This window comes from Esox lucius, chromosome 15 (genome assembly GCF_011004845.1).
Source record: "Esox lucius isolate fEsoLuc1 chromosome 15, fEsoLuc1.pri, whole genome shotgun sequence".
In the NCBI taxonomy this organism is placed as follows: Eukaryota; Metazoa; Chordata; class Actinopteri; order Esociformes; family Esocidae; genus Esox; species Esox lucius.
Genome location: NC_047583.1, coordinates 25,350,049 through 25,364,637, shown reverse-complemented (window position 1 = coordinate 25,364,637; position 14,589 = coordinate 25,350,049). Strand labels below are relative to the sequence as shown.

The following is a 14,589-nucleotide window of genomic DNA, read 5'->3' as shown; positions in this document are numbered from 1 at the left end:
TCTTAGCCTTGTTCTAGGACACTCTGTGCTCTTGGCTACTCACTTGCCAAATAATTTTGCAATGTTTGGTGAAACATGTTGGCATTATCGTGCAAGCAGACTTAGGGCACACATTTAATCATACATATTTAGATTGTTTGTGGTTTAAGTTGCTTCATTTTATAACCTCATTTTAAGTTTTGCACTGTTCTTACAATAAAGGTTCTGCAGTGAAGTCCTAAAAGGCATTCAAGGGATTATGGATTTTTTGGAGAAGTGTCGCATGGTTGTATGGTTTCATGTCAGAAGGAGAATTTTTTTTTTTGCTGGATAGGAAATGACTCAATATACAGTAAGTGATGTGATGGGTACAGAATGTACAGACCATTACAATCAGTAAAATGTCCCAAATGTGTATATCCGACAGCAGTTCCCGTACAGTTCAGGTCACATTTTATGGTGACGACACTGCCATCTAGCGAGAGTCGGAAATCCAATACGCTTTGCCACTGACTGACTACATTTTTTTCTTCATGACGGGGATTTCCTGAGGAAGTAAGACCAAAGGGGGCTTTCCAACCACTGAGACATCAACAGCAGAACAGTCAGCAGCGGCTCCTTTTCTGCTATATTCCCTTATGGATTTTTCTGTATTTCCTTCAACAAAATGTTTTCACAAAGCCTCTAGCTGCCTATTTAGAAACCAACGGAGTTTGGTCGTTTCCATCATACGCGGCTACATTGCGGTGTTCGCGTTCATGAACGTGCCATTCACCGACGCTTCATTTGTAACATTGTAGCTCCTGAAAAACGGCGTTGCTTTGGCCAACGTTACAGATCTGATTCATGTAAGTAGCGTTTCTCGATGGTAAATCGAAGTTTAATACTGTCCATATTACATGTGATAGAATGTGTGAACAGCATGTAGCTTTATAGGTGGATACATATTGAGTTGCCATATAGAGGTGAGCTAAAGCATGTGTGGGGCTAGGGAGGCTTCGAAGAGGTTAGCTATGAGGTAATTTCAAACATCCATTGTGGTGTACTAAATTGTCTGCGAGACAGTCTTGTAAACCATGGGGAAAATATCCCAATTTCATATTCTAAAAAATATTCTACATGGTCATCTTAGTTTTTTTTTTACATATCTCGTTGTTGTATAATCTTCAGTATTACTGTACTGTATTACATATTTGCAGGACAATGATAGCGTTTATGACAAATAGGTTGTCAAAATGTAAAGGTTTCCCAAGTCAGTGCATGCAAAGTAATTTGCAGGTTCATGTGTAAATATTAGCATACTGGGTCCAAGTTTTTAAGTAAACGGTGCCTTTGACAATTGCGTAACTGTATGGCTGTGTACGAGACATTGTACATTTAAATTATTGATTTTTGGGCCGGATCTAAGTTCACTGAACTGAAAAAGCACGAATCTCTATTCTCGGTAGATTCACCTGTTAAGTTTTTAACATACTGTTGGCACGTCCCCTGCTCTCAGTTTATATCAGTTTATATGCAGTTCATTGAAAAATGTAATATGTTAATAGTAGTTTTTTTTATCAGTAGCATTATTCCATAATCCAGGCTTAGTAAAGAAATCTGATACTTGGATACTTTCCCGTTAAAAGGCTAAATAATACAATAGGGATTCATTAAATGTCATTTATTCAATATTGGTTGTCCTGATCAGGACAACCAACATTCACTGGATGCTTTTTTGTTCTTAGCCTGGTTCTAGAACTCGGGAGCTGCAAACTTGCACTTATTCTTTAAAACATTTACATTACATTTCATTGAGAGAACTGAAAATTATCATAGTCTGTTTTTCTCAGACAAATGTCCTTTCTGATTTCATAAGCAATCCAAGAAGTAATCATTTAGTTCAGAAAAATGTATATACAATATTTTTGCTAGTAAGATAGCTGATTGCCATTTTTCTTATAACCAGATCACATGTAACTGATAACCTGTAACTGGTTACTCTTTAACCCTGGTTACAAGTAGTGCAATGACAGGTCAGTCAGAGAATTCCCCTACTTGTTTCAGTTTTTGTTTTGTAATGTCATGTAACTTAAGTAGCATAATAGGACTTGGCTGTATCTGTATGATGGGAGTGGAGTGATCGACCTCTGTACCAGTATTGTCTGTGTTGACATTACGGTAGCTAGCGGGTGCAATGCATGGCCATATGAGAAGATCTCACCTGAAAAACTATAAAACAGAACTGATTTCCATCCACTCAGTGTTACGAATAGTTTGTCCTGTTAGCATCAATTATATTACCAGGTTTAACGACTACAATATTGGGCCTATTTCTCGCCAGATCTGTCATTCTCCATGTATACCGTATCAGTGTGTGTATTTTACAGGGAAATACCCAGTAGTATATACTTCGCACTTCAACAGAAATATATGCATTTCCCGTTGAGGAAGACAGACCTGACTAATCTCGTACCCGGCCCGAAACATTGTGAAGTGTACTATACGGTGGGAAGGTTTAAATAAAAATGCATAGCCTAGCCAATCTACATATTTAATTTTTGCTGACAGCCTCTGCGTGGAGTAGCTGGTTGTAATCCCTTTCATGCACAGATCAAATACCCACTAAGTTGTAATGCCTGGAACTATCTATAAAGAGTAAAAAACAAACAAAAAAATGTGGCCAAAATACAGGCATTTGGTTGGTGTCAGTTGTTCTTTGCTTTTTTCGCAGGTAAATCACTTAACCCTTACATTGTTTGTAACAACTCTTCATTGCTGCACCAAGACACTCACATTCACTGTTAGCCAGTTACCCACTGACACGTTTAATAGGTTTATTAACATGCAAATACGTGGTGAAAGAGGGGCCATTTTGAAAATATGGCTTTACAGTTTTTGACAGGTAACGTTAACTTGGAAAGGGCGTGGGTGCGTTTTGTCAGACATGGATGCGTGTAGCGGCGCTCAGTGGCCAGTCAGTCAGTCAGTGGTGACAGGCAGCAATGAGGCAGCATGTGGAAAAGCCCCTTGAATATCCCAGGAAGTCCCTTGAGAACCACATGAACTGGTCAGCCCAGGCCAGATCCACTTGCTCATGGTGGTGGTTGAGAGCTGCTCGGGTCAGAGTTGCTCTCTCAGCTTTTGGAGAACTTTTCTCAGTTCAGAAACATTCTGCACATGTGATAGAGGTGCGTTCCGCATTCATTTCAGCAGAACCTCACACGTTCCGCTTGGTTGAAGGTTGACTGCACCGCGGATGATGCTGTGTGTTATTTAAAGTTGATCCGAGCCAACTGAAGCAAGAACGTCTCTACTTCGCTTCGCTCCTGTTGCTTGTCCTCCAAGAAAGCACAGCATCTTGGGGGGGGGGGGGTCTATGACAAAGGCTTAGGTCAGTCTAGAATTGTCTCAGGCCCGTCCTCTACATCTACTTTTGGTCAGCGCTTTATTCCAGTCCCAGGCCTTCCTGCTTGTGCTCTACACAGTCAGAGCGGAGATAAAATTAGCCCCAGTTAGCTATGCCTGTTATGAAGGGGTTTCCCATGGCTCAGCCTGAGAGTCAGGAGCTGTTGATGTGGCAATGAATGCAGAGCATTAACACACTCACACACAGACTGAAACACCAGGGCGTGTTTGTCCCGTATGTTGCAACTCTCGGGGGCACGTTCGACTGGACGTCTTTCATCTCCTGGCCCGTCAATGTCTGTTCTGTGCGCGTCCTCCTCAGGTCATGTCAGCGGGGAGGAATGTGGACGGACGGGAGCTGCAGATCCCCCTCCAGCAACTCTCTCCCTCCCTGGCCGCTCTCTCTCTGGCTCAGCGCCCCTGGTCCAGCGAGGCAGAGGCGGGCTTCCTGCCACAGCACGGGGGCTTCAGGGACCACTTCGTAGCCACACCGGAGCCCAAGTACTGCTGCGAGGCCTGCAGGCTGGTGCTCTGCAACCCCAGGCAGACGGAGTGCGGACACCGTTTCTGTGAGAGCTGCATCTCCGAGCAGCTCAGGTGAGGAGAACAGATTTCAGTGTCACGCCGAGGAAGCTGGCTCTTTGGGAGAATTGTTAGGTACATTCTCGTTTTGAGGAAACGAGTTCTCGTCAGTGTGTCTTTTTTGTCAGCAGTATTCAGGGAAGGTTGGTTTTGTCATTCAACGGTCATGTGACGATGACCACTTTAGGATTTATGGTATTTCGGCCACATGATGTTAAAATGAGGTTCGATTAGAAGTGAACACTTCCTCCAATCTGTTTTACAGTAAACCCAATCCAGTATGTCCGGCGGATATGGAACCTCTGTTTAAAGACAAGGTAAGACCGTGAAACGAATCTCGGTCCTCAGGCCTATTCTGAACATGGTAAACTTTCCTCTCTACCCAAAACAGGGAATCCATTTCTGTGATTTCTTTTTTTTTGTTGCCGTGATTGAATTGTGGCCGGATCCGCAGAGCGGGTTTGGGTTAAGTTGACATCCATTTTACCAACACCGGCGCTGTCACGTCCGGCATAAAGCCTATAGCAATGTGTCTTTTCAGATTCCTTAGAAAATCAGGTGTCAGGCAGATATGGGTCACTTTTGTAAAGAGCCGTGGAAAGCATGCATAACATGTTACAGTGACCTGTCCTTTTCTGACTGTTTTAGAAATGTCCATCAGGTTTAGCCATTATTAGTCATGTTGATTTAAGTGGTTTGGGCTACAGCTCTTTCTGTCTACCTTGGCAACAGCATCTGCCAGTCAGCAGAGCCTGATTAGTACATGCACCTAGTTGGTGCTGATTCTTAAATGACTTTGGCCTTACTACTACTGACGTTCAGCGTTTGCTGGTACATCTCTGAACTGGGGAAAATGCTACTTAACATTGTGTCACGTTTTGCACTGATGACTGTCGCTGTGAAGGTGGCGACAGTTGCCTCGTGCGATGGTTTACGCGTGCCGTCCAAGTGTTGCTCATGTTGATGTGGATGGAGTGCACGCCCGTAGCATCGGCGAGAGTGTGTTTGCGGAGGCAGAAAAGTGGGTTAGAATTGGGTCAGGTTTACCGGAGCGTTAACGTAAGCAACGCATCTCCTGACTGACCACTGTGTGTGCGCTTTCTTAGGTCTTCCGTGACGTGTGCTGCCATAGAGAGATCATGGCTCTGAAAGTGTACTGCAGGAGTGAGAAGAACGGCTGTAAAGAGCTGATGAGTCTACAGCAGGTCATGGTACGTGTCGGACTGGGGAATCAAACCGCCCCATTGTAGCACACCGTCGGCATCCAAACGATGTACTGCGAACGGGCGGCCCATTCTGAATGGCTCCTTAGAAAAGGGTTTCTCTGCGTTTCCCCTTGATTTTAGTCACATTGGTTGAACATTTTTTGGTTCAAACCGGAACGATTGCCACCCACATGCTGTCTTATGACACTTGGTAATATGCGACGCGTGTTTTAAACCTAATCCTCATGATCCATATTTGTTGTTTTTTTACCAGGACCATTTGAACGTGTGTCCCTACTTTGAGGTGCCGTGCCCTTTGGGAAAGTGCAAAGAGAAGATGATGCGCAAAGACATTCCTGAACACTTGAGTTGGAAATGTAAACACAGAGAGACTACCTGTGAATTCTGTATGCACAAGATGGCAATGACTGAATTACAGGTACAAAAACTGCTTGAGGCCATCTGCTGTTTCACCAAACCTGTACCCTGTTAGAAAATATCGTCTTTAAATTAGCACGAGGAATGGCACATAAATCAAATATATAATGAGTAAAAAAACTAAAATGCAAACCGGCATATTTTGGTCCACCTTGCATTTGAAAAAATGTTGTTACTGGTTTGTAATTTCTGCCTGTTCAGTCGTTGTTCCGTTTTTCTTTTCTAGCCAATATTTCCTTCGTGAATTGTCCCTGCATTGCCTTTCTGTAGTGCCAATTTCTCTTAAATCACAACTGGTCCCATTTTTACAGAAACACAAAGAAACCATTTGCCCGTCATTTCCTGTGGCCTGCCCAAATCATTGTACTTTTTCGTCCATCTTACGTAGTGAGGTAAGGTGTATTTCAGTGTTCAGGTACAGGCAGTCCGGACATCTTTCCTCATATCAGATGGATCGATGCTGTTTTAGATGTTGTGTTATGATGCTTATTTTTGTTTAGTCATGACCACATTGTAAAGTAAATGCTTGCTGTAGAAGGAAATGATTCAACCTAAATGTGTGTTTCTACCCGCAGCTGCCAAGTCATCAACACGAATGTCCCAAGGCACAGGTCAACTGTTCCTTCACCCGCTTTGGATGCAATTTCAAGGTCAGCCTACATGTCACCCGGGATCTTTATAGTTCCTTCACCCGGCATTTTTAGAATGTTTGTTTTCTACAATTCAATCTAAATATGCATTTTCTTACTTACACAAAATATAAAAAATAAGACCTCATGGCCACTACCGACTTGTCATGGCTACGGTCCTATACTTGGGTCTTTGTTGCTGATATCGTGTCCTCTCTGGAGACTAAAAGGTCTGTTCTGCCTCTCCTCTGTAGGGTCTCAATCAAGATATGAGGGACCACGAATCCAGCTTTGCCTCTGAACACCTACGGTTGATGGCGACCAGGAACACTAACCTGGAGGCCAAGGTAACAAGCTTGTTCTTGATGACAGTTTGCCATCTGCACCAACAGGGGAAAACCGTATGGTTAGCCATGTGAAATCACACGCGGCAAGATGGACTTTAAATCCGTGAGCAAAGACGTATGTGTTCTGGCGATGTGTAAATATGTTGCCCGACGTCTGCGTTACCTGTCGTACCAGTTCTGACTTGCAAAAGCAGGTGTGGATTTGGGAGTACAAATGGGAGAACCGTAATCAACTAATAGACCACAGCTAAGTTCCCCAACCAACAATAGGACGGAATTGCTGCTCGTTTGCCTAGTTTTGGAGCCGCAGTCACCCCTTGTGATGTGAACTGTGTGTGCTGTCCGTCACCCTGTCCAGGTGGAGGACGTGAAAGCAGAGCTTCTGGAGCGGTACAAGGTTCTGCCGGGCCTGAGCAGCCGTCTGTCTGAAACCGAGTCTCAGTACGACGAGATGAGGGAGAAGTACAGACAACTTGAGCAGAAGCTCAACACCATGCAGGTAAAAGGTCCAGCTCTGCGGAGCAGTAACTCTCCACATAATCACCAGCATACTGCCCTCAAGGACCATTTCCTGATTCCTTGATTACGTGCGCGCGTAACTGTCATCCTCTTTCCGCCGCGTAGAAGTTGATGAGCTCGCACTCCGAGAAGCTCCTGGAGATGGAGCTGGAGGTGAGGTCTCTGAGGACTGTCCGAGAGGAGGTGGAGAGCCTCCGGAGCACCGTGGAGAGCATCCGCTCCAGGGTGGCCACGCTGGAAGGAGGGCGGAGCGGGGCCAACCCAGCCACGCACACACTAGGTGAGGTCACTGATCTGGACCACTTCACTGCCACTAACACCTGTAGAACTCTGAGGAATGGCTGAGAATGAGCGTAAAGAGATTTTGGACATATTTGATACGCTCAGTTCCTGTGGCTACATCATGAGCTGCGCTTCTACGGTCTGCTTTTTACGGGGTTGGATTAATGCAGGAATTCTTTTAGGGCCTTTGACATGACATTCTTACTTAAAGATGCGATTTATGACCACTGGTTGTAAAACTGGTGCTGTCAATCCACAAAAGGTCCCTGGAAATGTCATATATGCCTATTCTGGCTCCATGTCATCAAAACAACTCGCTTTCAAACTTAGAATTTCATTGCTAACTAAGAAATAATAATGATTGTGCTTACAGATTATTCATGTCTTAACAACATATTACACCTCTAGCCCAAACTGGTTTAAAACAAACATTTAGTTAATTGCAAAAATACCAGACTGCATCTTTATTTTGACTCACTGCAATTATCTGAAAAATCCTCCAAACGATATACTCTCTCCCTGTCTCAGCTGGGAGTGTGTGTGTGTGTGTGTGTGTGTGTGTGTTGGGCTTCAGATAATGACTAGTGATGGGAATTATATCTCTTTTAATGAATCAGATCTTTCAGTTGTTCAGAGAAAAGCACACATCTTTCTAATGATTTCCTTCATTTGGGTCAGTTACGCCCAGAGCACCCCATGATCCACTGTCAGTGAACAATGAACTAAAAACTCAAGTCAGGATTCTACATTCAATATGGGGTTCTTGCTGACATGCTTTTGACTTGCACACATGGTTTAAATCAAGTATAACACCTGACATACAAAAAAGAGCATTTCTTAATGCATTTAAAACTAAAGGAGGTCTACTTGCAGCTTCAACATGGTTATTTTACATTGCAGAAAATAGAAAAGAACTATGAATTGTTCACAAACGGCACATCATTTCTAAGTATGTTAAGTGGTTTCCTCTATCTTATGATCCATTGGTCTCAGAATCCTTTGTCTGTGTCAGAAGGTGTATTTTTTATCAGGACAATAATGATTTGCAATACCGTTTGACCAAATCATAGAGCTTGGAATATATAAAAATGTGTTGGTCCGACCAATTACAAATGCAACCCGAAAAGACATCAAAAAGGTTGCAGCCTTGAGTCCTGGTGTGTTTGGTGAAGGTTTGCACAAGATCTCACTCAAATCCAATGTTTATTCCTGTGTAAAATGAACAAGTGGCTGCTGATACACTTGGATGCAAACATCCACAAGTGGGGTTTTAAATACATTTTAAATACAACCTTCTAAGCCTGAAACTGAACCAGAACTTAAATTGTTGTACGATATGTTCTGCTGAATAGTATACATTTTAAAGAATCTTATTCATAAAGGAAAAACCTGATGCATGTCCTAAAGGACAAAACAGAGAGCGATATAGAAATGGAGATCAGGATGAAGAAAGAAAGGCTAAGTGTGCAACCTCCTCTTAAAATAGTTGAAGATGCAATTTATTTTTTCTTTGAAATGGACCTTGTTTCTAAGAAAATGTTAACAGTAAACCAAGAATTGGCAAAGAAAAGGTCAAAGAAAAGAATAGGCCATCATCACAACAGGAAAAAAAAAAGAACACAAAGGGGAAACTTCACAAAATCAACAGATGGAAGGCGTCACAGAAAAATATAGAACTTTTAAAGACACTCAAAATAAGCTATGAAATGTTCAAATGCCAACATGAGCTGGAATCAGCGCTGTAATTCCAAACGGTTGAAGTCAACCACGCCTCTGCTTAGTCACCTCACTTGATGCAGGTAGCTTAATGATACAGCGCGGTGGACAATCTGCTATAGCGGAGCTCCATGGAAATGAAAGGGCCCTGCATGTGTGTCTGTGCATAGACACTTCTCCCAAGTTGGAGACGTAAAAAAAAAAAATCCTATCTATCAAAGACACAGCACAGAAATAGACTGAAATCTGCACGTGATGTTCTCATTCTTTAAACATGACTAGGAAAAAGTGATTTGTATATGTATCGAGAGAACTTTTATTCTGTACCACTAAAAATACATATTTAGAATATTATATTTTTCTGTAAATACTACTTTTACTGCTACTACTAATAATCATCTTTTATACTTCATTTTGAGAACACTGTTTTTGATTCTGTAATTTGGTGTCGCTATGGTTTGTTCTTTTGAAAAGTCTGAAAACCATTGTTCTATTCTATTAAAACACACATGTTTGGAGGTTGTTCATTTTGAAAAGAGGATTTTTCTAACCCTAACATGACCCTCGGACTGACTGTGCGAGAATGGCCAAGGCTGTAGAGTGCAGGGCTCTTATTCAGTGCATTTTGTCTGGCAGGTCCTTTAGAGACGCAGCTCTCCCGTCACGATGACATGCTGAGCGTCCATGAGATCCGCCTGGCCGATATGGACCTGCGCTTCCAGGTCCTGGAGACGGCCTCGTTCAACGGGACGCTCATCTGGAAGATCCGCGACTACAAGCGGCGGAAACAGGAAGCGGTGGCGTCCAAGACCCTGTCTCTTTACAGCCAGCCTTTCTACACTGGCTACTTCGGCTACAAGATGTGCGCCCGGGTTTACCTGAACGGAGACGGCATGGGGAAGGGGACCCACCTGTCTCTGTTTTTTGTGGTGATGCGCGGCGAGTATGACGCCCTGCTGCCCTGGCCCTTTAAACAGAAGGTGACCCTCATGCTCATGGACCAGGGCCCAGCCCGGAAGCACCTAGGGGACGCCTTCAAACCGGACCCCAACAGCAGCAGCTTCAGACGGCCCACGGCGGAGATGAACATTGCCTCGGGATGCCCGCTGTTCGTGGCCCAGACCGTGCTGGAGAACGGTACTTACATCAAAGATGACACCATCTTCATTAAGGTCACAGTGGACACGTCTGACCTCCCTGACCCCTGACCCTTGACATCTGGTATGTGGAGAACAGCAGATCCGGATCAGTTGTAACTATCTGAGGGAGGGGTGCCCTTATGTGAGAGAGATTGCAAGACAGACTGGAGGAGGCGGGAAGAAGGTTGTAGGACGAGAACGGAAGCGTTAGCAGAGTAAGGATTCTTGGCAGATCTCAAGGTGTGTGTGAACCCGCTGAATGAGGTGGCTTGACCTAAGAGCAGAGGTGTTGGGTAGCTGTCGTCGCTCACACAGAGAAGGAGCGGCTTCTGTTAGGACGGAGGAGAGGTGTCACCATGGGCAGGCAGTTGTAATAGAGCAGTGATTTGATTCTAACAAAAGGCCTGTGTTACTCACAACGGGGATAGATATAAATGGCAGTAAAGAGTGGATCATTCTTACTTATCAGGACATAACCATCAAACTACATGGACCCGGTGTATATGTATAATGGTCTACGAAGACCAACGATCATGAAAGAGTGGAGACAGTGAATATATTCAGACATTGATGAATATGAGCAGGACAGGGCAGCGAGCGTTCAGCGGGTCGAGGTGCGGCCACAAATGAGAGGAAATAGTTGGGCTCAGCACGCCTACCTCCTGTAATATTAAATGTCTCTAAGGAGTGGTTCCCCATGAAACCAGGACAAAAGAAGACTAGGATTTATGGCATTGTTGTCCATAGACGTATAAAAACGAGAAATTATATTATTGTTAACTATTATGTTATTATTATTTGATGCTTTATCTGACAAAACCCCCAGGTATCCCTTTAATACTGCTAAAGAAAATGTATGCTCTGGTTTGTGAAGCGGATATGTTGCTTGTAAAAGGATTCAACCCCCATACAATTAATATTTGGTATAGCTTTTTTTTATTAAGTATGTACCATGTTGGGGAGATTTTGGCCCTTGGCATGTTTTCTCCAGATTGTTTAGGTTGGTTCTATGATTAAAGTGCCACAGATTCTCCATGTGTTTGAGATTTTGACTGGGCCTCTGTAGGACATTCACTTTTTTGGAATTAAATCACTGCAATGATCTTTTGGCTTTGTGTTTGAGATCATTTCGTCCCAATTATAGTATTTCAGTTTTACATTCTGCAAATCTTTTCCAAAATAAAACCAATGTCATACAAAACATTTTCAGTGTCAGGGTGAAAAAAAAACCAATTGCAATTCAGTAGTATTACAGAATTGGTCAGGTGTTTTTTTTTGCAAGGCACTGTATAATGAAATCTGTAGATTATTTTTGGCTTTAGTGCAGGTGATTGTCAGTTTTCAGCCTGGTTATTGGAAAGTATATAGGTCAATTTATTTTTCTGCATAATTAGTCAGTTTACATCGAAAGACACTTTACATCCCAAATTAATTCAACATGTTTTAAATGAAAAAATTCCTAGATTTGTTAGCATTGTCTAGTTTGAATGTGAAGATTTATTCAAAATGGTCACACTACTTGGGAAGGCTAAAATCTCATGAATCTAAAACCTTGGTTCATTATATTTTTAGATACAAAATGTCAAGTGGTTGTCAAACATTGCCCCTTTAAAGGAGAATTCTACTTCTAACATTTGGTCCGAATACCAAAATGTTAGTTTTTTCACCTGGTTTCAAAACGACTAAAACTGAGACTAGGGGTTAAATCTCCTAACTGGGGTTGAGGAGATACCATTTATGGTTGTGTTTGTGTTGTGTTAGCGATTCTGATGAAGTTTGGTCATATTATTGCATAGTTAAAGTACAGAATGAAACGTACAGTTTGTATCCGGTGTTGTGATGGTGTTGGAGAACGTTGAAAAATTGACTTGCTTTTACTAACAGGCCTAGTGTGAGTAGTAGTGTATTGTGTGCAGGCTGAAGCCTGTCTCTTATTACAGATTTGGTTTTAGTGGACCTCGAACCTGACAGTATAAAAATGTCTGTATCTGAATTGGCATTCTGTTTCCTATACAATGCACAATGGCTAGATATGTGATGTGGGCTATGTTGTGTTCAGGTGCAAAGGAATGGATACACTGGGATAGCAATGCCACTGTTCGGTGGAGTTAAAGAATATGAGTAACCTTTCATTTGGAAGATCTATGTAGATCTGTAAAATACTTATATACTGCTTTTTTTTTTTTTACCAATAACTTACACATTATTGTTTTCGTAATGTTCAAAACGGATGCTGTGCATCATGACTATTTTTTATTTTTCAACAGTTGGGAAAGCAAAAGATGCCTCGTTAAAACTCCAACCATGTTGATTGAGCTGAGACATAAAGTGGACTTGTTTTTCAGATGGTTGGTGGAGAATGTTATTTGCACAAGTTATGTTTGAATGTCTAATATTAAAATTGTTCAACAGAAATTGAATGTGTTTCGGCTTTGATGTTCATTCTCTGTGCAGGAGGAGATTGAAAATACAAAATGGGGATTGGATCAGCTGCACCCTTTGAAATCCATATTTAAACCCAGCTAAAACCATCATGCATGTTTATGGGGGGGCCCTCAATGTTTTTGGTTAAGATGTACAGTTATGCTCATAAGTTTGCATACCCTGGCAGAAATTGTGAAATTTTGGCATTGGTAACCTCAGGAGAAATACACAGGTAACCTCAGGAGAAATACAGGTTGCTCTGGAAAAATACAATGTGCTTGTTTCAATAAGCTGCATGGTCGAATTGCCAGAAAGAAGCCTTTACTACGCCAGTGCCACAAAAAAGCCCAGTTACAATATGCCCGAAAACATCTTGACACGCCTCACAGATTCTGGCACACTGTAATGTTGAGTGATGAGACCAAAATAGAGCTTTATGGTCACCACCATACGCGCTATGTTTTGAGAGGGGTCAACAAGGCCTATAAAGAACAGAATACCATCCCCACTGTGAAGCATGGTAGTGGCTCACTGATGTTTCGGGGGGGGGGGGGGGGTGTGAGCTCTAAAGGCACAGGGAATCTTGTGAATATTGATGGCAAAATGAATTCAGCATGTTATCAGAAAATACTGGCAGACAATCTGCATTCTTCTGCACGAAAGCTGCGCATGGGACGCTCTTAGACTTTCCAGCACAACAATGACCCTAAGCACAAGGCCAAGTTGACCCTCCAGTGGATACAGCAGAAAAAGGTGAAGGTTCTGGAGTCGCCATCACAGTCTCCTGACCATAATATCATCAAGCCACTCTGGGGAGATCTCAAACGTGCGGTTCATGCAAGACGACCAAAGACTGCATGACCTGGAGGCATTTTGCCAAGACGAATGGGCAACTATACCACCTGCAATAATTCAGGGGCTCATAGACAACTATTACAAAAGACTGCACACTGTCATTGATGCTAAAGGGGGCAATTCACAGTATTAAGAACTAAGGGTTTGCAGACTTATGAACAGGGGTCAGGTCATTTATTTCTTTGTTGCCATGTTTTGTTTTATGATTGCGCCATTCTGTTATGACTAACAGTTGAATGTAAATCCCATAAGAAGTAAAATACCTGTGTTTTGCTAGCTCACTCTTTTGTTTACAAATGTTACATACACTCTCCTAAAGGATTATTAGGAACACCTGTTCAATTTCTCATTAATGCAATTATCTAATCAACCAATCACATGGCAGTTGCTTCAATGCATTTAGGGGTGTGGTCCTGGTCAAGACAATCTCCTGAACTCCAAACTGAATGTCAGAATGGGAAAGAAAGGTGATTTAAGCAATTTTGAGCGTGGCATGTTTGTTGGTGCCACATGGGCCGGTCTGAGTATTTCACAATCTGCTCAGTTACTGGGATTTTCACGCACAACCATTTCTAGGGTTTACAAAGAATGGTGTGAAAAGGGAAAAACATCCAGTATGTGGCAGTCCTGTGGGCGAAAATGCCTTGTTGATGCTAGAGGTCAGAGGAGAATGGGCCGACTGATTCAAGCTGATAGAAGAGCAACTTTGACTGAAATAACCACTCGTTACAACCGAGGTATGCAGCAAAGCATTTGTGAAGCCACAACACGCACAACCTTGAGGCGGATGGGCTACAACAGCAGAAGACCACACCGGGTAGCACTCATCTCCACTACAAATAGGAAAAAGAGGCTACAATTTGCACGAGCTCACCAAAATTGGACAGTTGAAGACTGGAAGAATGTTGCCTGGTCTGATGAGTCTCGATTTCTATTGAGACATTCAGATGGTAGAGTCAGAATTTGGCGTAAACAGAATAGATCCATGGATCCATCATGCCTTGTTACCACTGTGCAGGCTGGTGGTGGTGGTGTAATGGTGTGGGGGTTTTCTTGGCACACTTTAGGCCCCTTAGTGCCAATTGGG

General features: G+C 42.8%; 1 protein-coding gene across 1 annotated transcript; it reads left to right on the top strand.

The window, feature by feature from the left end:
- The first annotated feature begins 492 nt into the window (after positions 1-492).
- Positions 493-12,643, top strand: traf3 (TNF receptor-associated factor 3). The gene is made up of 11 exons (XM_010892923.3): positions 493-827; positions 3,689-3,963; positions 4,214-4,265; positions 5,055-5,159; positions 5,428-5,592; positions 5,903-5,983; positions 6,167-6,241; positions 6,475-6,567; positions 6,926-7,066; positions 7,192-7,366; positions 9,721-12,643. Exons 2-11 carry the CDS (start codon positions 3,692-3,694, stop codon positions 10,290-10,292), a joined length of 1,731 nt encoding a protein of 576 aa, XP_010891225.1. The 5' UTR covers positions 493-827; positions 3,689-3,691; the 3' UTR covers positions 10,293-12,643.
- Positions 12,644-14,589: the final 1,946 nt, after the last annotated feature.

Bases quoted from the DNA above. Each gene is read 5' to 3' on its own strand.
- traf3 (XM_010892923.3), top strand. From the start codon at position 3,692: ATGTCAGCGGGGAGGAATGTGGACGGACGGGAGCTGCAGATCCCCCTC. The intron at 5,593-5,902 runs GTACAAAAACTG...CCATTTTTACAG, and splicing joins TGGCAATGACTGAATTACAG to AAACACAAAGAAACCATTTG. The intron at 7,067-7,191 runs GTAAAAGGTCCA...TCCGCCGCGTAG, and splicing joins AGAAGCTCAACACCATGCAG to AAGTTGATGAGCTCGCACTC.